Source organism: Magnolia sinica, chromosome 5 (genome assembly GCF_029962835.1).
Source record: "Magnolia sinica isolate HGM2019 chromosome 5, MsV1, whole genome shotgun sequence".
NCBI classification, from domain to species: domain Eukaryota; kingdom Viridiplantae; phylum Streptophyta; class Magnoliopsida; order Magnoliales; family Magnoliaceae; genus Magnolia; species Magnolia sinica.
Window position 1 is genome coordinate 98,212,700 of NC_080577.1, and position 25,334 is coordinate 98,238,033.

The 25,334-nt window shown below is 39.3% G+C and overlaps 1 protein-coding gene across 3 annotated transcripts; it reads right to left on the reverse strand.

The window, feature by feature from the left end:
* Nucleotides 1-735: 735 nt before the first annotated feature.
* LOC131246390 (GTPase-activating protein gyp1-like) lies at nucleotides 736-25,334 on the reverse strand. 3 transcript variants are annotated; one of them, XM_058246476.1, is made up of 10 exons: nucleotides 25,220-25,334; nucleotides 22,797-22,950; nucleotides 19,247-19,424; nucleotides 15,468-15,538; nucleotides 13,255-13,392; nucleotides 13,044-13,135; nucleotides 6,554-6,825; nucleotides 3,974-4,059; nucleotides 3,787-3,888; nucleotides 736-1,139 (listed from the first exon to the last, which is right to left on the reverse strand). In XM_058246476.1, exons 1-10 carry the CDS (start codon nucleotides 25,285-25,287, stop codon nucleotides 978-980), a joined length of 1,323 nt encoding a protein of 440 aa, XP_058102459.1. In that variant the 5' UTR covers nucleotides 25,288-25,334; the 3' UTR covers nucleotides 736-977. The 3 variants fall into 3 exon arrangements, with proteins under 3 accessions (XP_058102459.1, XP_058102461.1, XP_058102460.1); XM_058246478.1 differs by lacking the exon at nucleotides 25,220-25,334 and adding an exon at nucleotides 21,445-21,581 and having other exon boundaries at nucleotides 22,797-22,933; XM_058246477.1 differs by having other exon boundaries at nucleotides 977-1,139; nucleotides 3,776-3,888; nucleotides 25,220-25,333.

Genomic DNA, 25,334 nt, shown 5'->3' on the forward strand with positions numbered 1-25,334 from the left:
TGCATGTGCATATTTTCATGCTATTCTAGCGAATCAGAAAAGTAGCTAGGTGCATAACAGGTAAAAAAAAGGGCTTAAGAAAATTGATCTGAACCGTTCGTTGGTGGCCTCTCCATGGATGTGAGCAATGGTGAATGAGCCATGGAGCAGGACTAACGGTTTGGATGCTGTGGCGATTTTAGACTGAGGATTGGTTGTATTGCAGTCTTGTATATTGATGGATTTTAACTGTTGGAGATATCAAGATGAGTATTGGTGGATGTTTTTTCTACATTAGACGCGCACAGTCCAACCTAGCAAGATAGACCGTTGATCTGTTAGGACCCGTTGTGGATGGACAATGCCCAAAAAAATATCCAAAATTGGAAGATCCTAGCAGCTAATCTTGGGGTGCTCACAGTTTCCTGAGCTTTTCAATTTACACAAATGGACCCTTGTTCGTGATCCTGACCGTTCATCTGTTCGAACCCACTGAGAATGTTTATGCGCCAAAAATCTCCTACATTAGATGAGATCCTAGCCGTCAATCTTGGAGCTTTACGTCTCCAAATGTGGACTGTTGCTGTATTTCTCCTCTAAACCATTCGTTTGAAGGCCATAAATTCAAAGGTCTGCATTATCATATTGAGGAGATATTTGGGGCATGGTCCATCTATAGTGGATCAAAACAACAGACCAATGGTCTAGATCAATGAACAATTCGGGGCAACGATCAATGAATGGGCCACAGGAAGATATTGTAATTGCATTTTCTTTTTCCTTTAACAAATGAATACATTGCTAAAAAGAATAGGATGTGTTACAAACGGAGTTTTGGAACATACAAATACAAACAACAATACAATGAAGAAAAAAACAGTGGTTGGCTTGACATGGAAACAAAGAACAGAAAATAATTTCAAATTCAAAGAAAAAATAAATTAAATAAAAAAACAATTGGGTTACCACTTACCAGGGATCTTTAACGGATCTGATCTTTAGCAGGCTAAGTGGTTTGGAGAGCTTCCGAACATGGTGTGCCACACGTACGCTCTAGAAAGGACCATCTCCAGTTCCTGGTGGGTCCAGTCCACTGTAGGGAGGTGCTGGAGGAACATGACCATCTCCTGGAACTCAAGCTTTAGGAGCTCGTCTGACCACTGGAACAAAGATCATCACATTATTTATTTCTTTTATCAAGAAGAGAGAAGAATACAAGAGAAGGGTGATAATTTTCAGATTGTCTTTGTTAATGCTCAAAAATAATAACAATAATAATAATGATTTTGAGATTGTACAAGTGGGGCTAACATTTAGGTGAGATCCAGACAGTTGATCTGGTGGGCACTGTGATGGATTGACCATGCCCCAACATTTGCCCTTTTCTGCTGTTGAGTGTAGACCTTTGTCGTAATTCTTTTCTTTATTGTCTATTAGATGGCCACTGATTGAAGGGTTCGGATTGTCTCATCATGAGGGCTTTTTAGGCATGGTCCACTAGTGCTGGATCCCACCACATGACGGCCAAGATCAAACCATGGGCCGTACTTGTACATAATAAGGACCCAATGGCACTATCAAGTTTACTTTACAATGAACATGAGATTTTCTTTCTTTTTTCCTTTTTTTTTTTTTTAAAAAAAAAAAAATCTGAATCTTGAGAATCGTGCCTAAATGGGAAGTTTTTGTGTATAATTGGGAGGGAGGAATGCTATAGGCAGGCATGCACCAAACACAAGCAGCCCACATAGTATACATGTGAGATCCATAGCTCTAAAACTCGCTGAGTCAACTTGAGACTTTGATGAGTCAACTCAACTTGGCAAGATTTCAAGCTGAGTCTCAGGGAAACTAGGACCTGGGTCTGACTCGAACTCAACTCAGGAAGACTTTGAATCGACTCGACCACTCAGTCGACTTGACACAACTCCCGGTGACCCGAACCAAGTTGCTCAATGAGTCACAAATAAAATGTGAAAAGGAGGAGGGGATCAGACCCTCAGCCAAGAGGAGAGATGCACTTAACCAGTGCGTCATCCAATCACTTGACAATAGTTTTGTTATTTTATATTGCTTATAATAAGTCTATCTATGTTAGATATATACAGCTATTGCTAATATATTTTTTTTAAAGACAATTGTTAAAAATATCGAGCCGAGTTGAATCTTCAAGTCCAACCGACCCAGCTGAAGAGCAAGTCGAGTCTTCGGGTTTTTTGAACTACAGTGAGAACCAGCCCATTCATCAGGTTTCTCTTATGGTGAATGTTCTGTCCCAAAAATCCAGCTGGTCCTCTCATCATGTGGGCTACATGCATAGATAAAAATGGATGGATAGAAAAGGGATGGATGATGGTCTACATTCAACATACATGTGACCACCTGATGCTTCTGTTTGGCATGTGCAAGATGCGTGAACAAACTGGATTTCACACATGAATGCTGCATCAGCACATGTTGGTGCTTGTGTTTGGCATGTTCAAGACGCGTCTACAAGTAGCAAGGCTTGTGTTTGGCATGTGCAAGATGCGTCTAAGAAGAAGAAGAAGAAGAAGAGGAAGAAGAAGAAGAAAACAGCCATCCAGACCAAGAAGATGCAATATCGTCATCAAAAAGAAAGAAAGAACAGCCATCCAGACCAAGAAGATGCAATATCATCATCAAAAAGAGAGAGAAGCACCCACAATCAAGGCTGGCAATGGGTTGGATGAGCCCGTGGTCCAGCTGGCCCAACCTGTTCCTTACTAGGTCATCTTGGGTCGGGTTCAGGCTAGAAAATGAGACCCATACGTATATGGGTCGGGCTTGGCTATCCCAACCCAACCCGCCTTGACCCACTCGCATGAAGGTTATAAATAGTAATAGAAAGTTTTACTCCACAAACCTCTTAAATAGTAATGGACCAGAAAATGAAGACCCACCAACAGTGCTTCGGCCTACTGCTCTATTTTGAGTTAGACCACGCACCTAAATTCTAGACTCATTTAGCAAACAAGTTAGACTCGGTTTGTTGTTTATGAGTTGTAGGTTGGCCTCAGGTTTGGATTCTTGGCCCATAAGTAAATGAATCAGTCTAAGGTTCAATGTCTTGCCACAAACAACTAAGCGGGTTTGAGCCCAGGTTGGCCCCGAGCCAAACCCAACCCATTCCACCCCTATCCATAGCCAAACTTTTCTTGACAGAATACACAATCAAAGCTAAGTTTTAAAAATAAATAAAATCATAATGAAATTGTTAGGCCCTGATGCATCAAGATGTGTATGGTGTCCTGATGTATCCAATCTGTATAAGTTGGACCCGTGGTCCAGTAGTCCAGACCATTGATCTGATGGGCCCCACCATTGGGGATGGGAATGTGACAAAAATCTGCAAGATTTTGATGATGCTAGGCACCCAATCTTCAGCTTTTATTTCAGACCATTGTGGTATTTAGCTGTAACTATCTACTTGTAGGCCACTGACTGAGGGGTTAAGTGTTGCAGCCTGGGAGTTTTTGCAGCATCACCCTTTCAAAGTGGGGCCCATCTGATCAATAACCCATGGGCCCACTTGTTCTCTAAAACCACATGCATGATCAATGCAGAACGAGTTCCAACATCTAAGTATCTCACACTGGTTTTTGTGCATCATGTTTAAATGGAAGCAGAACCAATGACCGTAGTAAGGAAGATAAAAATAGCCTTGCATAACTCATGGCAACAACTCGTTCAAAAAACAAATTCAGAGAAAAATCCATCTATTCCACCTTTACTCGCAATCAATAAAAGAGAGTCAAGGCAATGGAAGTAACATAACTAGAAGCTTACTGTCAAAAGAAAGCTGGCAGATATGTACACAAGAAATTCAGGCAGTGACTCTCCTTGTGCAAGGTATGTATCCCATAAACGCGTAACGAGATGGAAAGGGATCTATAAAAACATCAAACCTGAAATTAGAAGCTTACCAGAGAAAAACCCGGCTCTTGAAATAAAATTGTAGTTAGTAGCAACACACCTCGCGAATTAGAAGACAGTTGAACCAGCGAAAAGCAAACTGAAGAAACTCCAGCCCTTCCTCATCCATGTGTTTTGAAACAGGTTCTTGTAATGAAAAACAAAATGCCAATATCAGCATTATTATCTAGAGGTGCGCTCTAGAAGTACCAGTACCACCCTAAAAGCTACAGTGGTACCTTGCAGGTGTGGGGCTCACTTGATTCCTGAATGAAATCCAACATATCTTTTGGATACATCAGCGCATGTTACTCCCAGAGCCCAAAAATCAGTCTGATCTGTGAATCAGGTGGGCCGCTACACTGGGTACAAGTTGGAGGGAACACCCACCCTTGATTTGCATGGAGTGCCCGCCATGTTATGCATAAGGAATCTAGGCCATTCCTACCCTTCATCTTGCCTGGATGAAGCACCGGGCCAAAACTCAGGCTGTTTTCCGATTCTAGTTGGGCCCCGAGCAAATCAAGGGTGGTCATCCTCCTCACATTGTTCCGTGTTGTGGCCCACCTGAGTGTTGGATCGGGCTGTTTTTTTAAACTTCGCAGTAGCGTGAGGTGACACGTTCAATGGACGGGTTGGATGGCCAGCCTTGCATACATCGTGGGGGGCCCACATCTGCCCAGCACCACCGTAAACTTAAGCTGGTACCAGAACTGCTGGAGCATGCATCTTTGATCTAACAGAAGAAAATTCATACATGGGATGGTGGTGATGCATTTAATAAAATAGCACCAATTATACAAGGCAGTCTATGTTGTTATTTCAGGGGTATGTTTGGGTGCGGACAGTTTCCAAGGCTGATGCACTCATATGAATCGTGGATGAGAAAAGAACTAGACCTTCCATTCCGATCTCGAACATGATTTGGGGTAGAAAGGGCAGCTAAACACTAGCCTCCTTATGTGGGCATTGTTTTCTGTACCACCCAAACACCAAGTGCATTATTTATGCTTGATAAGCCCAGTTGACCATGGATTGGCCAGTACAGGAAAATGCTACAGAAGCTATGTTGTTACGATTGAGGGAATCCATATTCCTCCCTCTTCAAGAGCTAAGGAAGTTATTTGACATATATATATATATAAGGGAAAGCTTCGAAAGATGTTGTTGTATTTACTGGGAAGACAACTCAGATGTTGATGCTTTGGTGATCAGGTTTGCGGGTTTATCCAAGCCCTAGTAGCAAAAGGCATTATGGGATTTTAACAGAGAGGGGATATGCAACATGCAACCGCGTCTTTGCAGTGTGTGCAGGTTTTCAATTATCACAAGTGGGGCCGATGGTTTAGTCATACAGATCATTAGTATGTTGCTTAACCACTGTGGATTGACCATGGCCCTAAAATCTCCCAGATTTTTCAGTTGAACATGGACCTTTGCTGTATTCCTCCTCTTAAGCATCTATTTGTAGCCCATGAATTGAAAGTTATTGAGGCCATTTTTTTTTTTTTTTTTTGCGGGGTTGCTGGTCTATCCAGGACGCAGCACAACAGACCAGAAGTCTAGATTACCAAACCGCATGGACCACTTGTCAGAATTGAGAGTCTGCATACACTGTACAAAGAAATTGGTTGAGTACTATATAATACTCTAATAAGAAGTTCATAATTTACAGATCACTCCCAAGAAATGCCTCACCAAAATTTCTAACAAAATCGGCTGTGATAGATGTATATAAGCACCTCTTGCAATGGTCTACAACGATGCTTTCTTTCCATTTTCTTTTATAAGCAACAGCAAATTTTAAAACCTTCCTGGTCTAGACGGACCTTGGGCAACATGACATGGTTTGGTTTGGGTTCTGCACACTGGCTGTGAACCTATTTTAAAAATGAGGTGGTCTCAATTCAACCGGTTAGACCAAAAGTTAAGGTCCACACGGCGGCTAACTTCCAACCTTTCAGACATCCAATCCATCCAATGGGTTGCCAACCATGAGGATTTTCTTATGCAAAAATAGCCACATCCACTCATTGAGTGGACCACACTAGTATTTTTCTATTTATCAATGGCTAGACATTGTTTCTATGGTGTGGACCACCTGATGAGTAGATGGGGCTGATTTTTACACTAGGTGATCTTCATGGTGGGGCAAACATATTGGAAGAGTTGAATATCACAATTGCTTAACAGGTTGGAAGGCAAACACTGGGTTTACCATAATTTGTGGTCCTACTGGTTAGACTTGAGACCTTCTCTTTAAAAATAAGGTAAACGGTAAAATAGGTCATGCTGGACATGCTAAGTTTAACCGGTGGCCGATAAATGGCCAGTTAAGTGGGACCCACATGTACCTAGCCATTAAATGACCCTTAAACCATGCATGCCTCATGCCACTGTCGCATAGAATAATTAAACCAATCCGAGTCATAGAACGACTCTGTGTATTTTTACAAAATCATAAAGTTCCAGTGAGTCCGCTGAGCTGAACTAGGAAACCAGAAGACCGATTTCCAAGCTTGGACCCAGTGTTAAAGCTTCCATTGAGAGAATGTCACTGTTAATAAGGCAGTTTTTTTTTTTTACCTGAAGATTGAGAAGTAAAAGGCAGTACAGTTCATTGAAAAGAAAACAGATGTACCATCTATCCTTCGGACCAATTCCTTCAGTTTGAAAACAAGGCGCTGGATTCCTGGTTGGGCAAATGTGTAATGATCTTGCATGCCTTCAAGCAAGTTCGATAAACACCAATAGCAATCGGCTTCAATATTAGAAATTATTGATGGGGATAGATCCGAAATCAGCCAATTATCCATGTTGTCTTCTAGGTGTTCTGACAAGAAAACAATTAAAAACGGAGTGACAAGATCGTTTATTCCCTGAACATATCCACTTGCTGGGTGACGAATGGCCCTGAAAACAAATGATATGTCATTTGATGAAGAGAGGGAAAATGGTAATTGACCTATAATAGTAAATTAACATCAAATGACTTTTGATTTTTCCTGACAAGAGAACCAATACAGAAAAGCTTTGCTAAGGTTGATAGAAGTAAGATTTCCAATCCCACTCTTGCAAGTTGCAACACATGCCAACATGGCATGTATGCATGAGATCTGGGCTGTTCATCAGGTGGGCCCCATCATGTGCATAGCCTGATAATCAGAACCATCCACTTGGTGGTGGATGCCATCCATATGTTGAATGGGGATTCTTAGTGAGTACTTTTTAACCATCCATTTTTCATGTCCAGACCACCTGATGACCACACCAGCCTGATTTTCAGCCAAGCATACATGCATTGGGCCACCTAACGAATGGCCTGGATCTAGCACACATCCCACATTGGCACTTGTGGGATGACTATAGTAGGGTCAGAATCCTGTTCTTGCAAGTAGAATTTGGACTTGCAGCAAGAAAAGGGCACGAGTACCAATATTCCCAGCAAATAAAGTAGTAGGATGATGAGGAAGCCTTCAAGGAAATGGTGGAAAGAATATAATCTACAAGAAACACCTCTCTCTCTCTTTTTTTTTTCCTTAAATTCTTGCACGTGCAAGGGAAACAATTTTTTTTTTTTAAAAAGCACTTCCCTTGAGAACCATATAATGTAGATAATATCCAATACACAGAAATCCAGATCCATCAAGTAACTCTTCAAATTCTATTACTGGGGGGGGGAGAGGTAATAAAACAATGCTTTTGCATCAGATGACCACCATTGCATTTGGTGTATGTGAGTTTTTTTTTTTTTTTTTTTCTGAAGGGCATATGTGAGTTTTCTTCTAATCAAAGTACATCATTATTTACATGTTTGCTTCAGTTTCCAAGTGTGATCTTCTAAGAGATGCATCATGCATGAGTGGTGCCTACTCAAATTCAACTTAAGAATGAAAATAAGGTCGTCTATCAAAGAAGAGATGCTCCGGTGCTCTCGAGAGCACTATAAATTATAGTGCTCCTAGTTGCATCGGTCCACTTGGACAGTCCAATTGATCGGCCTGAACAGTCTATTAAGGCCAGATCACATTTCATGGACTACCATGCAAAAATCATACTGATAGGATGATCTAATCCATCCTTGATTTGGCCTCATTTTCTATAGCCATCTCTTTTCCAAGCTATGGATTTGGTGGCTATAATTGCCTAAAAGAAGTGATTCCTTAGAAGTATAAGCAACCCACGATGGGCCCTAACAGATAGATGGATCAAATTGTTGTTTGGATCAAATTTTTCTGTAAACAATCTTGACCGTCCATATTAAAGGCCACCAATCAATGGCTAATATTTGTTTGATTGGTATAATCTTTGCATGGTAGCCCATGCAAATGCGCTTTGGACCTAATGAACAGTCTGTATCAATGAATTGGACTAAGTGTCCAACGCAATCAGGAACACAATAAGTCAGAGTGTTCTGATAGCACTGGAGCATTTCTCATCAAAGAACTAGGGGCCAGTTTGGAAGCACTGCATAGTGTATTGGTTCCAATCTTTTTTGTGGAACCCAGACTGCATTGGGGCGCATGGGCAACAGAAACCGCACAAAGCAGGCTGTGTTCTTCCAGTTTTTTCCCATCCCAACTCAATGGAGATGAAGAACAGAAGATACGCACATAACTGAATTGGAAAAACTAAGTTAAGAAGATTGGCAGCTGATTCAATTGATAGCTCGAGTAACTTAAGAATTGAATTATGGCTTTATTTTGAACTTCTTCAACTAGGATATAACCAGTGTTCGAAATATCAGTATCGCATTACGCATCGCATCCTTGGGATATAGATACGCATTGGTTATTGCACAGGATATATTGTTTGTATCGGGTAATTTATCACACTTTTTTGGAAAACATGGGGAAATTTGGGAAATTTGTTGATTTTTCAAAGAAACCTCTAGGATTTTTAAAAAAGACCTTAATACACACTTTTAAATCATAAGTTTATAACACATAATAGGTTTCATTTGTATAGGGTCCTAAGCTATGCATTGTCTAACCGAACTAATGCAATCATATTCAAATTGAACGCATAACATTTAGAGTGTATGTGATCATCTTTTCATCAAAAACTCCTAAATACTTCAAAATTAGTCTCAATTGACAGCTGGTTGAAGGGAAATTTAGAAAAAAAAAAATTAATAAATTTTTTTTTATTACTGTTTAATTAAAAATAATTTTTATATTCCGAAAATTGACAAGGACTTAACAAATCAGTAGATCGGCCCTCATACATGCTTGTTTCATGTTTGGAGTACATCATTGCAAGCAATTTGGGAGAAATTGGGAAATTTTTGAATTTTCCCCAAATCGAACCACCTACACTCAAATTTCGTGCATGTGATGATCATTTCATCAAATACTCCTAAATACTTTGAAATTAGTCTTAATTGACAGCAGGTTGAAGGAAAATTTCGAAAAAAAAAATAAAATGGAGAACATGTTTTTTTAATGTGGTAAGGTTTTTGTATGAAAAGTCAAATGGGGGCCGAATTAATCGAAGCATGAGGAATTTTTCATATTGGATTACTAGGAATGAGCTTGTAGATTTGCCGATGGGAGAAGTAAAATACACCTGGTCAAATGGTCAGATAAATGCTATTAAATCACAATTGGACCGATTCCTTGTTTCCTCAAATTGGGTGGAAAAATACCCTTTAGCGCATCAAAGAGGCTTACCAAAATCAGTTTTTGATCATTGCCCAATTATTCTAGAAGTGGAAGAAGAGGATCGGGGGCCTCATCCATTTAGATTTGAGTTGGCATGGCTACAAGTGGATGGTTTTTCGAGAAAAAAAATTAAAGAATAGTGGGTTGGTTTTGATGTAGAGGGTTTTGCAGGTTTTTGGTTATTCCAGAAAATGAAATTGTTAAAAAAGAAAACAATGGAGTGGAAAAGGGAGGTATTGAAACCTCGTGCAAAGGAATCGGCTAAGTTGCTGCAAGATATTCAAGCTCTTGATGTAAAAGAAGAGACCGGTGAATTGTTTGAGGAAGAGGGGGTGGAGAGAGATTTATAAGGCGAAATATAACGATAGGCTGAGAGGGGAGGAAATAAAGTGGAGACAGAGATCTCGGGCGATTTGGCTAAAAGAGGGAGACGAGAACACAAAATTTTTGCACGCCATGGCAAGTGCATGAGCAAGGGCTAACAAAATATCAAGTGTATCAGTGAATGGGGAAAGATTTTAAGGCAAGGATAAAGTTTGTTCGACAGTGGTTAGTTTTTATAAAAGCTGCTCAAAAAGGAAGATTGGAGGAGACCTTCTCTTGATGACCTTTCCTTTGTTTCCTTATCCTCAAATTCAGCAGAAGCATTAGAAAGACCAGCTACAGAGGAAGAAATTAAAAAGGCAGTCTCAGATCTAGGAAGTGATAAAGCTCCTAGTCCAGATGGTTTCCCAATTGCCTTCTTTCAAATTTTCAAGAATGTGGTGAAGCATGATCTGTTAAGTTTTATTTATGATTTTTTTTATTCAGGTCGGTTAGCTTCAAAGTTTGGGGTGATGTTTATTGCCTTAATCCCTAAAAAAGAAGGGGCAAAGTGCTTACGGGATTATAGGCTGATTAGCCTCTTGGGGGGGCCATACAAGATCTTGGCAAAGATTTTGGCATCGAGATTCAATTATGTATTAAGTGAGGTGATTTCAAGATCTCAAAGGGCATTTGTGAAAGGCAAACGGATTGTGGATAGCATGCTTATAGCTCATGAATGTATTGATTCTTACAAAAGGAATAATGTGAAAGGTATTATATGTAAGCTTGATATTGAAAAGGCATTTGATCATGTCGACTGGAGCTTTCTCGATTATATGTTACAAGGGTTGGGATGTGGGGAGAAATGGAGGGCTTGGATGAAAGCATGTATTTGATCACCAAAATACTCGGTATTGTTAAATGGAGCTTCATGTGGATACTTCTCTCCTTCTAGAGGTTTGCCACAGGGCAACCCTCTCTCTTCTTACTTATTTGTGGTGGTGATGGAAGCTTTTGGGAGGACGACTGAACAAGGGATGGCGACAAGTTCAGTGGAGGGCTTTCGGGTGGATAATTCAGAATTTCAAATTTCTCATCTTGAATATGCAAATGATACATTATTACTATGCAAGGTGGACGAATTGCAAATTGATACTCTGCGGACCGTTATCATATGTTTTGAGGCGATCTCGAGTCTAAAGGTTAACATTAGAATTCTGTGGGTGGGACTTTCTAAGGTCGAGACTTACGCCTATGCAGCTCATTTTGGTTGTAAAGTGATTCTTTCCCATCTTCATATCTGGGTCTTCCATTATGAATTGGGAAGCCGGCTAAGCACCTTTGGGATAAAGTGGTAGAAAGATTCGAAAGGAAACTATTGGTTTGGAGGAGAATGAATCTTTCTTTGGGTGGAAGTTTAACAATGATTAAATCGATCAGGTAAAATCTTCCGATATATTTCATGTCTATTTTTAGATGTCCAAAATCAGCTGAAGACAAGTTAGAAAAGATTAGACAGGACTTTCTTTGGCATGGGTCAGAAGATAAGCATAAATTTCATCTATTGAATTGGGATGAGGCTTGCAAACCATTATCCCAAGGAGGCACAGGGCTACGAAAACTGGGGGTGGTGAATATGACATTGTTGGGAAAATGGGTGTGGAGATTTAGGATGGAGGAAGGTAGCTTGTGGAGGGAGGTATTGGGTAGAAAATATGGCACAGAGGAGGGTGGCAGATGGACAAAAGATTCTTCATTGTATAGGGCCTCATCATTATGAAAGTCGGTAAATAGATTAAAAGAGAAGGTTTGGGAAAGTGTGGGGTTCTCATTAGGGAATGGGAAGAGGATTTGATTCTAGGAGAACATGTGGGCGGGAAATAAAAATTTGAGTTTGGTTTTTCCTCACCTAGCTCGTATCACTACATATCCAAATATCTCGGTCAAGAGGTGCAATTCCATTCATGGTGAGGAAGTTTTTTGGTGCCATCCATGTAGAAGAAATTTGACTGAGATAGAGAGGAGTTGTTTAGGCTAATTGGATTTTCTCTCGAATTGCATCCCATCAGTTTCAAAGGTCGATGCCATGGTGTGGATCATTGAATAAGTTGGTAAATTTTCAATTAGGTCATTTTATATGAAATTAGATGGGGTTTTCTCTGAGAAAGTTCCATGTCATACAACGTATGTTTGGAAATATGGAGCTCCTTCCAAGGTGGCGGCATTTGCATGGTTAGTGGGTAGGAGAAAGGTTCTTACAGTTGATAACTTGCATACACGCAGTATGGCAATCCCTAATATGTGTCTCTTACGTTATAGCGAGGAGTCAGTTGATTATCTGTTCATTCATTCCCTTTTTGCATCAAAGATGTGGGCTAGTTTTTTCAAAGTATTCGGAGTCTCATGGGTTATTCCAGGATTGATCGACCAGTTTTTCTTGGCTTGGCACAGAAGGGGTAAGAGTAAGATTGAGAATCGTATATGGCGATTATGTTTATTAGCGGGTCTTTGGAGCATTTGAATGGAAAGAAATATTCGTTGTTTCAGAAATCAAACGGGGAACTTCCTTGAAGTTTTTAATAGGGCGAAAATGTATGTTATTGAGTGGGCATATGCAGCTAATATGTTCCCTGCTGCCTAATTTCCAGTTAGCTAGTTAGATTTGTAGGAGGAAGCTTTTGTTTTGTCTGTTGTTTTTTCTTTTCCTTTGTATTCTTTGGCTTCTGCCTTTCTAAATAAAATTTTATTATAATTGTCTCAAAAAAAAAAAAAAAAACATGAAAAACCAATGGATATCGAAATCAAAGCTCCAACTCGATGATTTTTCATGCAAAACATGAAGAACCAATGGTTTTATAACCATTTGACACTGATTTAACATAATTTCAATAATTTAAAAAAAAAAAAAAAGGCTCACCCGATCGAACATGTGAGATATATCGGCACTAGCTATGCGTTTTGTAACGCACATGTGGGATACAAGATACATCATGAGATATATCGGCCGATATTGTCGATATTTAAAACATTGCAACAACAAAATTTTGTGATAAATTTAAATTAAAAAAATCCTCCTTTAGAAGGAACTTAAGATTGAGGAAAAATCGCTACAAATATGTCATCACATTTCCGACTAAAGAAACCAAGTAAGAGATATCTTACCATGTATAAAGGATTCTCTCCAAGGATTTCTGAACTTCCTCATGCTGAAAGAAAGTGACTTCAGGCACAGTCCTCGGACAATCAACAGAAATCTAAGCACCAAAAAAAATGAAAAACAAAACCCAGCATACAGTACATTCTTAGTAAATAACCCCAGTACATAATAAAATGAAAAGGACCAACAGCCATCCAATTTAGCTCCACATATCACCTGGCGAAGCATGTTGATCTCATCATCCGAACGTTCTGTATCAGGAATATCATAACATTGTGAAATGCATTCTACATACTCGAGTCGTTTCCTCTTCAGAACCGCCTCCCTTCTATCTGAATTAGGTGGTGCATATCCCTGTTGTCAGCTCATACTTAAAAACTCAAACAGGCAACAAAGTGTTCAATGGTAGATGACTGTGACTGTATTCTATTTCAGAATTAATTGACTTTTATTCAAAAAGTAAAATCAAACAACAGACCAGATTTTCACCTTCCTTAGTTAACATATCTGTTAAATCTTTGGGTAAAAGCATACTGACAGATAAGAAATGATCCAATACCCTCGAAGCATTATAACTTAATAGCGCTCCTATTTGCATTGGGACATTAGACGGTCCAAACCATCAATCTGGACTGTCCATTAAGTCCATCATTTCATGGGCAAAAGAGAGGAAGTCACACCAATCAGATGGTTAAATGCATCCTTAAGATGGCTTTCCTTTTTGTAGCCATCCATTTTCATGCTATGGTGCGGTTACAATGACCTGAAAAGTGATGCTTTAGAATCATAAATAATCCATGATGGTCCCTGTCAAATGAACATGTGAAATTGCTGATTGGACTTAATTTTACTAAATGATCTTGACCATCCGTTTTAGATACATTTGATTGGATGGTAAAAATTGTTCTATCGAAGTTGATTTGGTACTGTAGGCCATGAATGTGTTCTTGGCCTAGTGGACAGTGCACCTCAATTGTTTGAACTGTGCAAGTGTCCGATGCAACTAGGAGCACTATCACTTATAGTGCTCCTGAGAGCTTGGATCACTTCTCATGACCAATATCAGTGGCGTGTTTAAATATAACTCTATATTCCTGACATTTCAAAAAATGATATTTAGCAAAAGATATTTTCAACAAATCTCCAAAGCCCCAAGAACATCACAAAAATGTCCAATACTTTTTCCAATGGTGCCAGGTTGTATTCAAATTTTCGGATCTCCTTCTTCTTATTTTTCTACCATTTACCTATTTTCTTTTTTTTTTCTTTTTTTAAAAGGTTCTGCAAGACTTCCCTTTCAATTCGAATAGTGCTACATTTATAACCTATTGTTTTTTTGTGCATCTTCAATATCCATGTAACAAGCAGACTCCACTTCTAAAGACACTGAGGTGCCAGCCATTTCCCTTTCAATTCAAATAGTGCTATATTTATAACATATTGTTTTTTTGTGCATCTTCAATATCCATGTGACAGGCAGACTCCACTTCTAAAGACATTGAGGTGCCAACCATGCAAACATACATAATCAATGTTTTAAAACCGGACCGGACCTTGGCCCTTTCTCCTGACTGGTCACACCCGTTCTGACCCATTTCAACTAAAAAATATTCTTATCTGTAATCATTAAAAAATAGAAAGAACTAAAAAATAATATGCCATTGGCGTAGTGGTTCAGCCGTATGATTTTCAAGTGGAAGTAGGGGATTGAACTTTGACTGATGTTTTTTTTAATACAAAAACAGTAAAAACAGTCATCCACTTAACTGACTGGATTTCTTGACCCGAAACATTTGGTGGCTGTTCTGGTCCAATGGCTCAGTCCACCTGGGTTTAAAACGTGTGCATACTTGTGGCTATCAGAGAATATAAATTCTCTTTTTGCCTTTTTTGTTGCACTACCAATTATATCAGTGATAACGTTATGTTTAGGATATGTTTGTACACAGCCTGCTCTGCTTGAACCAGATCGGAAGAACCCATCCTTTTGAGTGGAAGATGGTGCAAAAATAATTGGAAAAGGAGCCCATCTTAATGTGTTTCTGCTTCCACATGAAACTTTATGGATAAACCAAATGCCTGATCTTTTAGATTGAAATCTCTTTGGATAAAAGAATCCAAAGGAGTCAGGATTCACCACCATCCCAAACAGGACCCAAGTTCACAATTAGTTGCAATGTTGCTCTTCAAAAAAAATCGCTATTATTAACTTGTTCTATGTTTGTAACATTGTCTTGTAAGAAATAAAGTGCACTAATGTAACCTTATACTTTTTAATAATACCTTATAACAAGGTACATTACCAATCAGATTTTCTGGCACATGCATGCCATATAATCACAACACTTTACATTGCAAGTCACATATCCTAAACTTCCTAGTCAAATCCTTGTTGGACTCATTATCCAGCTGTTAAGAATTGGGCCTACCAAAAGGATCCGCCACACATCAGGACGCATGTAGGGTGGTATGCCGCTCCAAGCTAACCCACGCAAAGTATCTGTAAAAAAATAAAATAAAAAGTCGAAGAAGAAAGGGGAAAAAAAAAGAGTTATTAACAGTGTGGAAAAGGAACCAGAACTATCAGAATTGGTTACTAGAATGCAGCATCCAAACCAATATGGCAAAAAAAGGGGAAAAGAAAATTCAACCAATGTTAGAAGATTGGAGTAAAAACTCATAGCCCAGATTATGCCTAAGTAAGGTGAATTTAGTGCACTCAATGTTTTGTCAGTAAAGAAAAATGGAAAAGTAAAGATGACATCAAGCTGCTTTTTCAGCTATAATGTAACAAGTTTCCAGTACAACTTCATTGTCAACATGGCTGAACATATCCCTAAGCAGTCTAAACTGATGGGGGTCCTTTTAGATAAGGTCCTCTGAAGTTCAATCACCTGAGCAGCGAGCCCACCAACTGAAGGTAAGGAGGATGAAGGGGATGAATAAGAGAAAGGGAGGCAAGAAGATGTGAACTATGAAATTGCAAAAGGGTTGTGCTTAAACTGCAACCACCATTTGCAATTGCATAGAGTTAGAGGTCTAACTGTCACGAAATTAAACTTATGAGCCATACTATGGAACTTTGGGAGAGATTAATTGAGCAAAGACTAAAGCATGAGAAGAATGTATCAAAAAATTAGTTTGGTTTCATACCTGGGAGGTCTACCATTGAAGCAATTTTACTAATTAGACAATTGATGGAGAAATATAGGAAGAGGATGAATGATCTCCATATGGTTTTTATTGACTTAGCATGTAGATAAGGTCCCTAGAGAGCTAACTAGTGGGTGTTGGGAAAGAAATGAGTTTCAAGAGGATATGTTGATGTGATTAAGGATATGTGTGAGAGAGTGGTAACCACTATTCCGAGTATCCCCGATATTATCCGTATCTCCAACTTGGCAATACCGATAATACTGGTAGTATCAGAAACTCCAAGTATCGGTGATGTATCGCTAATTTATTAATATCGCCAATATTTTCGACTGTGTAAATTTCAGGTGTCACTTGTATCGCTAATGTATCATCAATACTTTCAACCATGTAAATTCCAGGTGTCCCTTGTATCAGCGGTGTATCGGCGATATTTCAATGAAGTCGCCAATGTATCGATATCGCCAAAAATCTGTTTATTAAAAAAAAAAAAAAAAAATCCATTTCAATTTTTTTATTGGTGCATGGTTGTATGCAATGTTCAAATTGTTGATGATAATATAAATAATATCGCGATATTTTTGTTATCGCAACGTGGGCAATATCGAGACTAGTCTTTCATTTTCTTTCCAATTGTCGACGGTTTCTCGGAGAAATATCGGGTGTTGTTGATATTCCAAAATAATGATGGATGTTTCGATGTTTCGATGGAAGGTTGGATGGTTGGACACGTGGATGGGATTGATGGGATGGTTGGACCAATTTCTTACTCATTAAATGGAAACTTATTATGCATGCATTCCTTTTACAATTTTTTTATTCCTAAATATGCAAAATTTGTGTATTTAGCATCTCCCAAACTTTTGCTTAAAAATTCCATTGTTTTCCCCATGTTTCACCGCATTTCCGATAATTCCGATTATCAGTGATATTATCTATCGATATTGTTTCCGTATCCCGGCCAGCAAAGCTTGTAGCGATATTGATACTTCGAACACTGACAGTAACAAATGTGAGGACCACTAGTGGAGAGACAAGTGAGTTCTCAATTATTGTAAGCTTGTATCGAGAGTCAGCATTGAGGCTTGTACATTTTCGCATTGGTTATGGACAAGTAAATGAGGCATTTACAAGAAGAGACCCCATGGCGTATGTTGCTTGCAAATGACATAGTTTTGATTGACAAGACGAGGGAGGACATAAACACAAAGCTAGATTTATGGAGGGATGCTTTATAATCTAAAGGATTTAAAATTAGTTGGGCTAAAACATAGTATATGAAGTGTAATTTTTGTAACTACAAGAGTGAAAATAAGGAATTAGTTAAGATTGCTGCCAAAAAAAAATTTAAGATTGTTAACCGAGAAGTTTCCCTAAATGACCACTTTCGATACCTTGGGTCAATAACTCACATGAGTGGAGAGATTGAGAAGGATGTTTCCCATTGAATTCAAGTTGGGTGGAAGAAATGGAGATGTGCCTCTGAAGTTCTATGTGATTGTAATGTATCACTCAAATTAAAAGGGAAATTTTATAGGATAACTATAAGATCTAACATGCTTTACAGGAGATAATGTTGGGCAGTTAAGAATATACGCGTTTGCAGGATGAGTGTAGCTAAAATGAGGATGTTGAGATGGATGAGTGGCAAGACGAGCAAGGATAGAATTATAAATGAATGCACTCTGGGGAACTTAAGAGTAGCACTAGTAAGTAATAGTTTGAGGGAAGGTAGACTAATATGGTTTAATCATGTGCAACAAAGACCTTAAAATATGCCGGTTAGGAGTGAGTTGGTACAAGTTGAAGGCTCTAAAGAACAAGGGGAAGGCCTAAAAGGACATCGATGGAGGTAGTAAGAAAAGACTTGATGACCTATGGTCTAACTGAAGGTCTAGCCCTTGATAGAGTAAAGTGGCAGAACAGGATTCATGTTGACAACCCAATTAATTGGGATAAGGCTTAGATGGTGATGATAGAGACAGACGTTTCCCATCAAGGAAAAGCAAGAAAACAAAGCAAATAGCTCATAACAAGAAAACACAATATATATATAGGGAAATGCTCACCTGTGCACCAATTCGCACAGAACTGGTGCGAACTTTTTGAGAACCCATCATACGTGATGTGGATCCAAAATCTGAACCGTTCATGTGAAGCCGCACCTCGTGAAACCCCCTGGACCGAAGTTTTACTTTGATCTAAAACTTTGATGGGCCATGAAAAATGAAAACAGTTTCCTCCCTTGATTTGCATTTCTCTTTGCTATGGCCCACCAGAATTTTAGATCAGGGTGAAAATTTGTCACATGAGGTTTCATAGGATTCTGCATCACATGGACCGTTTAGATTAGACACCCATGACACATGTGCAAAGGTGCGCACGTGCGTAGGTGCGCAGGTGAGCATGACTCTATATATATATATATGGAGAAAGGTACTATGCGCTCGACCTCACAATAAGCTCCCGTGAGGTTGAGCTGTGTGGGCCCCACCATGATGCGTGTCGACCATCAACACCGTGCATTTGATGGGTCCCCTCTAAATTATGGGATATCCCAAAAATCAGCCGTATACGGAACTCAGGTGGGCCATACCATCTAAAATCATGTGAAGACACCGTTAAAACATATAAAAGCACTTGGTGGGGCCCACCTGAGTTTTGAATGCTGCTGAAACTTGGTCTGAACCCTCATCCAAGTGGGACACACATAATGGATGGGCTGGATTTGCAAACCACATCTCGGTGGGCCCAAAATATGATTATGAATGTTTTAATGGTGCACAGCCCCTCCCCACTTCTGTATGTAGTGTGGCCCACACAAGTCATGGATTGACTTGATTTTTGAGACCTAGGCCCACGATGGAATGGTGCATCTGACTGATGGGGTAGATGTTCGAAACACATCACGGTGGGGCCCACACAGCTCGACCTCATGGGACGGACTCGTGAGGTCGAGCGCATAGTACCTTTTCCCTATATATATATATATATATATATATATATATATATATATATATATATATATATATCATCAAAAAACCAAGAAAAGCACCTAATATGATAGTTGATCCCGACAATTCCTTTGTGAACCTTCTAACCCTTGCAGAATCTGTAGCACGAGCCCCTGACAGTTGCACATCTCTGAAAGTTCTCTCACTATTTGTAACTGGCGATTTTAACTTATGAAAATTTGAATTGGATGCAATGTTGTGAGTACTTTGAATCCCTCCCTATAGAAAAAGAATTGTCTGTTAATGTCAGACTCTTGGTTATTTTCCTGAATAAATTGAAATGATGAAGGTACATGAAGAAATGAGGAATGGTAAGGTCCTGAACCCCAGCAATTGTATAGGTTGCTTATGAGCATGATTCCATGTGTGGGGTCCATAATTCAGAGATCAGCACTGCTGATCTGGTGGACCTCATTGTGGATGGGGGCTGACCCAGAAATCTGGATATCCCCAGTTCCAGTGTTGGGGCCATCAAAGCAATAATATGAATCACCGATCCATGAGCCCACTTGTAAGGAATACTTCGGATCAGCAAACTATATATTTCCTGCTGATTGGGATGCTGAACTTCCTCCACGGAAGCATACCACAGGTGACAAACATACCATGCAAAGAGGAATGCTAATTCCAAAACCACTCATCTCCAAGCGCCAGACACAAACACACTATACGTGCAAACATGACAACTGACAAATGTGTGCGGGATCCAGGATGTTCATGGGAAACATTTGCCCTCAGTACATGTGTCCTATCCTAAAAATCAGGCTGGTGAACAGCACATGCATGTTGACCGCTAGTTATCAACTACCTAACTGTCCATTTCTCCACACGTCCCACCAGATAAATGGACAAGCTGGATTTTTTATGCCGAACATTCACTGTGCGACCCACCCCATGAACGTCCCAAATCCCACACACATGCTACATTGGCAGGTGAGATTTGCATGCCTATTGCCACTTGAAAATGGGTCATTTAGAATTTGTAATCCTCCTCTAGAACAAATCACAACAAGGTTTAACATATTGCCTGAAACCAATACATATCTGGTGATACGTAGCAGTATTGGCACAACGGCCCCACCTGTACAATAGAATGCACCAAGAATCAGCCCGAATCAGGCTCGACCCAGCTGACCTAAACTATGAAGTCCGAGTCAAAGTGATTTGACCAAATTGCTACTATGCCAACTCATCTATTCCATTGTTTATCGATAGTTGTATGCCCATATCAAACAACAGTATATGCCATATAAGCCTCCTTACACGGGGGCGATCGGTCCGTTATGAAGAAAAGGGGCCTCATGGGCCGATACGGCCATAAAGGGCACATTTTAAAAATAAATCATTTCTCACTCCTTTCTTCATTCAACAATGAAGGAAGCTTAGAAACTAATTTTAAACTAACATAAAATTTGAGTAGTATTCAGTGGATCAAAGCAAAGTGGACCATTTTGGGAAATACAGGATGAAGGGGCATTTTTTTCACTTTTCCATATATATTTTGTTGTATTTATATGTAACGGGCCCTAATCACCAATTCATGCTTGTTCAATTAGGAGTTACTTGTTTGACTTTCAGCAAGTCAAGCTAGCATTGCCTGATAGACAGGATTCTTACCAAAGAATGACCCATTACACCATCAAATACATGTCCAACATAAAAATTTAAATTTTTTTTTTTTTTTAAAGAACAAATATTTGGGATCCTCACATTTTTTAGAATTTTACCAATAATTCTTTAGATCCCCCCTCCCCCAAAAAGAGCCATATTGGCCGATAACCGATACATAATACCTTGGTGCATGAGGCATGAGGCCCACCATGATCTGCATATTAGATCCGCCGTCCATTAGGTGCACCCATCAATGTTTGGTCGTGATCCAAAAATGAGGCCAGTCCATCTCTCAGGCGGGCCACAACCCAAGGAATAATGGGGAAGGATGCCCACCATAGAAAAATATTATGCGGGGCCTACCAGGATGTTTATTTTCCATCCGACCTGTTCATAAGATGCGCCCAACAGAATGAAGGGACACACCAATGATGAAGCACACCCAAAACACAGTGGGCCACACCACTTGCATTTGGAGGTTTGGGCATGTTTTTACAGTTTCCTATGGTGTGGCTCGCCTGAGTTTGGATCAGCAGGATTTTGAGGGAGTCACATCTTTATTGTGGGGCCCACCTATTTACAGCTCGGATTCTAAACAAACATCACACTGGGACGCAAACAACTCAACTGAATAGGAGCCCACAAATAGGTGCACGTCGACTTCCATGCTCCCTCAAAGATCATGCCTGGCTCTTCTGTATCACCCTCGATAATAACTTTGATATTCTTCCAAAGTGTGATGGATGATGCATATGCACTTAGAAACTGCATACATGGGTACAAGTAATTCTAATTAAAGAGTCCAAATTATGGGTCCCAAATTAGATTATCACAAATATGCATATTTGATTATCTGATTATCAGATTGATGGCATTTCGTAGAAGGTTAAAAATGAAAATATCCATGCTTTTATTTCAACGAACAAATGTCTACAGCTCAGAGGTTAGAATTGCTCAGCCAATCCAATTTTGGAATTAAGCAAGATTGGGTTCCACAATCTAATCAGTTTAATTTGAGTTAATATATGCTATAAGTACAATTTATGCCGTATGAGAGCCTGTGTATCAACCGTCATATGCTGCCAAAGCATTGTGGCAGAGTATCAAATAAGTCACTTTATCAATTTGAAAGTTTTGATAATTTACACCGTTTTTTAATTAAATGGTACAAATAATAGGAAGTGACCTATAGAGGAATGCAGGCTGTTGTTCTAATCCATCCTATGGTGGATGGGCTGCACACAAGGTATTCCATATGGGTAATGGTGGCCGTAACGGTGACCACCATTACCAATATAGGTATCGGCTGTAACAGCCAATACAGGGGCGTAACGATTGTTACGACCACCGTAACAGTTGAAAATTTTCTTTTGCCCGAAAAATTCTAAAATATATATATATAGAAAATCAAGAATAATGTAGATATTCCAAATATGCATTCATTTTTTGTTTTGAACATGTTTATGGCAGTTTAACGGTCCACTCTTTGGTGGGAGTGTTCTATCAGGCTGTTTAGTGAATTTGAAAACATGATTTTATGTATCGAATGTTTACACATCACAATTAGCATTAAAACTAGAAATAAGAAAATTTGCATAAATACTACTTTTTCAATTTTTTGAAAAAACAAAAGGCCATCGGAGCTTTTATTCGCTCAAATCACTTCAATCTACGATTTTAATATTAAAAACTATGGTGAGAGTGATCGAAATCTATTATAAAATGATCTAGGAGAATTTTTGGAATGAGAAAAGTAAAAATTTAAAAATTTAAAAAAAAAAAAAAAGAGGGGGGGGGGCAAGAGAGAGAGGTAACGGTCATTAACAACCACCGTAACAGCCGATATGATCCTAAAAAATCAAATCAGCACCTTCTCAACCAATACAGGCGATACAACTTTGTTTTTACGACAACTGGCATGGTATACTGAAACCAAGTTTTAACCCTTGGGTTATAATACACATGTTTTGTCAATATTACCTCAGCATAACAGTCCACATGTGCTGGCCCGAGATCATTCTCAGAATAACACATTTCAATATCTGGAGAGGATATGTGCGGACAGGATTCATTGAAAGGCTCTGATCTCTCGGTTAACAAAACTTTACCAGGAAAACTACCACCTTTAAGCAACCTGAACAACAAGAGGGGGAAAAGTTCTTAGTATTGCAAAGTAGATATATTGAATGCTATGCAGAACTGCCTCTATAGCTAGTAATGAACCAGGCTAGCCTGTTGTGTTGTGAGGCTGAATGTCAGGGGCCAAGATCCAAGCCTGATTTCAGGAACTTGGATCAAGAAATAAACACGTCAGCCACACCCCAGGTTTCTGTTGAGTTCTGGCTTCAACCCAATTCCAGACCCCTCTATGGTTGTTACAGGCCAAGCCCAGGCCCAGGCATGGTGCAAAAATCACACCAATCGTATGATCCTAAACATCTGATCAATAGCATGAGAAATGGACAGCCAAGATTGAGTATAGAAACAAAATTGGTGGAATCATCATCTTGAAACATCTATTCAATAGATCCTACTTTCCATTTATGATTCCAAAGTAGCACTTTGGTTTAATGATTCTAACCATGTGATTCATGGCTTATAAACAATGGATGGTTTAACCAATTGGCCCCAATCAAAGGGCTAGGATCATCTGATTGCCATGATTATTGCACCATGGCTTGCTCCCAATAGTACTATTGAATGAACTGTACAAATTGATGATTGGTTGCCCCCACGTGTCACGTAAAAGTTTTCGGGATGTTGCTAACGTCCACAGAAAGGTGGGGACGGTAGCAAAACCCATTAAAAAATGAAAAATAAACAAACCAAATAAATTCCTAGAATCTTCTTATTAGATCACTAAAATCGAGACATTAGAATTGTTTGATACAAAGGAAAAAACACAGGTAATTCCTAGCATCCAAAATGCAAAATTAAAAAACAAGTATCATTTTTTCCATATAGAGCTGTTATTTCTTATTACATTTTTTTCCATATTTTGTTTGAAAAAGGAATTATAGATTGGACTTTTATCGAGCAGTTAAAACTTGAGATCAATGCAACCTATGTAGTATCTATGAAATGCTTGTATTTTGACGTCCTCGAATTTAAGATATCAATTCTGAAAGGTATTAGACCCAAGTGAAATGTGACTCTGGCAACTGAGTTTAAGATGTCAGAATCATATCAAGCAGAAAAGAATAATCATATCCATGTAGTTTCTTTCTTCCAAAATATGAAACTAGAAAAAAGAAAAGAACAGTGTTTTTTCATATTCAGTTGTAGGAATTAATAACTGAACTAATATCATAGAGTCAATATCAATGGTCAGATTCAAAAGTACACAGCCCAAGTGGCTTTTGTATTGGATTGCTAAAATGAGGCAGCATAACATTTCAAGAGAAAAAAATAATCATGTCTGTAATTCCTACCGTTAAAAACGCCCACCCAACCTTTTCTATTGGGATGTTGAAATCAATAGAACTAACATAATAAATGTGAAATCCTTGTCATTTCCTACTACTTTGTATCAATGGGAGATAATGCTGCTGATGCAACGGCAAATCAGTATTATAAAAAGAAAAAACAGATGAATTTCTATATTGGCACGTCGAAATCAATGGATCAAACATTACATATGGGAAATCCTAATCATTTCCATATAGTCCTATAATTGAAGGCGGGCACTCCAATAGTACCGGTGCCACCCGGTTCTGGTCAGATGTGGGGCCCAGTGTTATGTTCTCAGAATCCAACCCGTCGATCAGATGCTTCACCTAAAAAGCTCTCAGCCCCAAAAATCAGCCAGATCCAGAACTCAGATGGGGCATAGTACATGGAACAAGATGAGAGGGAACACTCAACGTTAAGCAGCGGGCCTGCCGTGTTGTATACATATAATCCAGTCCGTTCAGACCCTTCAGGCCAAAAAATCAGTCTTGTGATTCAGGTATGTCCCTGTGAAATTTGAGGGTAGGCGTTCCCCCCTAGTTTGTTTCCTTACCTGTGGCCCACTTCAGTTTTTGATCAGGGTGATTATTATGCCTTAGAAGTATTTTGAGGTGATGTATCTGATGGACGGGTTGGATAGTGCGAATCACGTGGGCCCCACATCTACCACCGTACCGCCAGAGCGCCCCCCGTAACTGAAAATCAAATTGTAAAAGACCCAATGAAAAATCCCATGAAGCGAGCGAATGCAGTGCAATCAAAACCATTTCCGCACAATCTACGCCGTTGAAAGTTTACGACTTATAGGAATTTTGCAGTAGGACGATGAATCGAAGAGATCATAAGCATTTCATGGAATTTTTTAATCTTTCGTTTCGTAATTTCCAGAAATTCAAACAACTCAACGAAAAAAAAAATGGAAGGCATGGAGAATGGGAATCTGGGGCCCATACTCTTGAACATTTCTGAGCGTTTGATTGAATCCCAGATCAAGAGTGAGGTTTTTGTTCTTCTCCTTCATCGATCCTTTTCTGCCGCGAGCATTTGGGCCTTTCGATTTCTCCCTTC

Coding starts and splice junctions, on each gene's coding strand:
- LOC131246390 (XM_058246476.1), bottom strand. CDS start 25,287: ATGAAGGAGAAGAACAAAAACCTCACTCTTGATCTGGGATTCAATCAA. Junction 19,425..22,796: donor ATGTGGACTGTTATGCTGAG/GTAATATTGACA, acceptor CTTTTTCTATAG/GGAGGGATTCAAAGTACTCA. Junction 15,539..19,246: donor GGGATCAACTATCATATTAG/GTGCTTTTCTTG, acceptor ATTTTTTTACAG/ATACTTTGCGTGGGTTAGCT.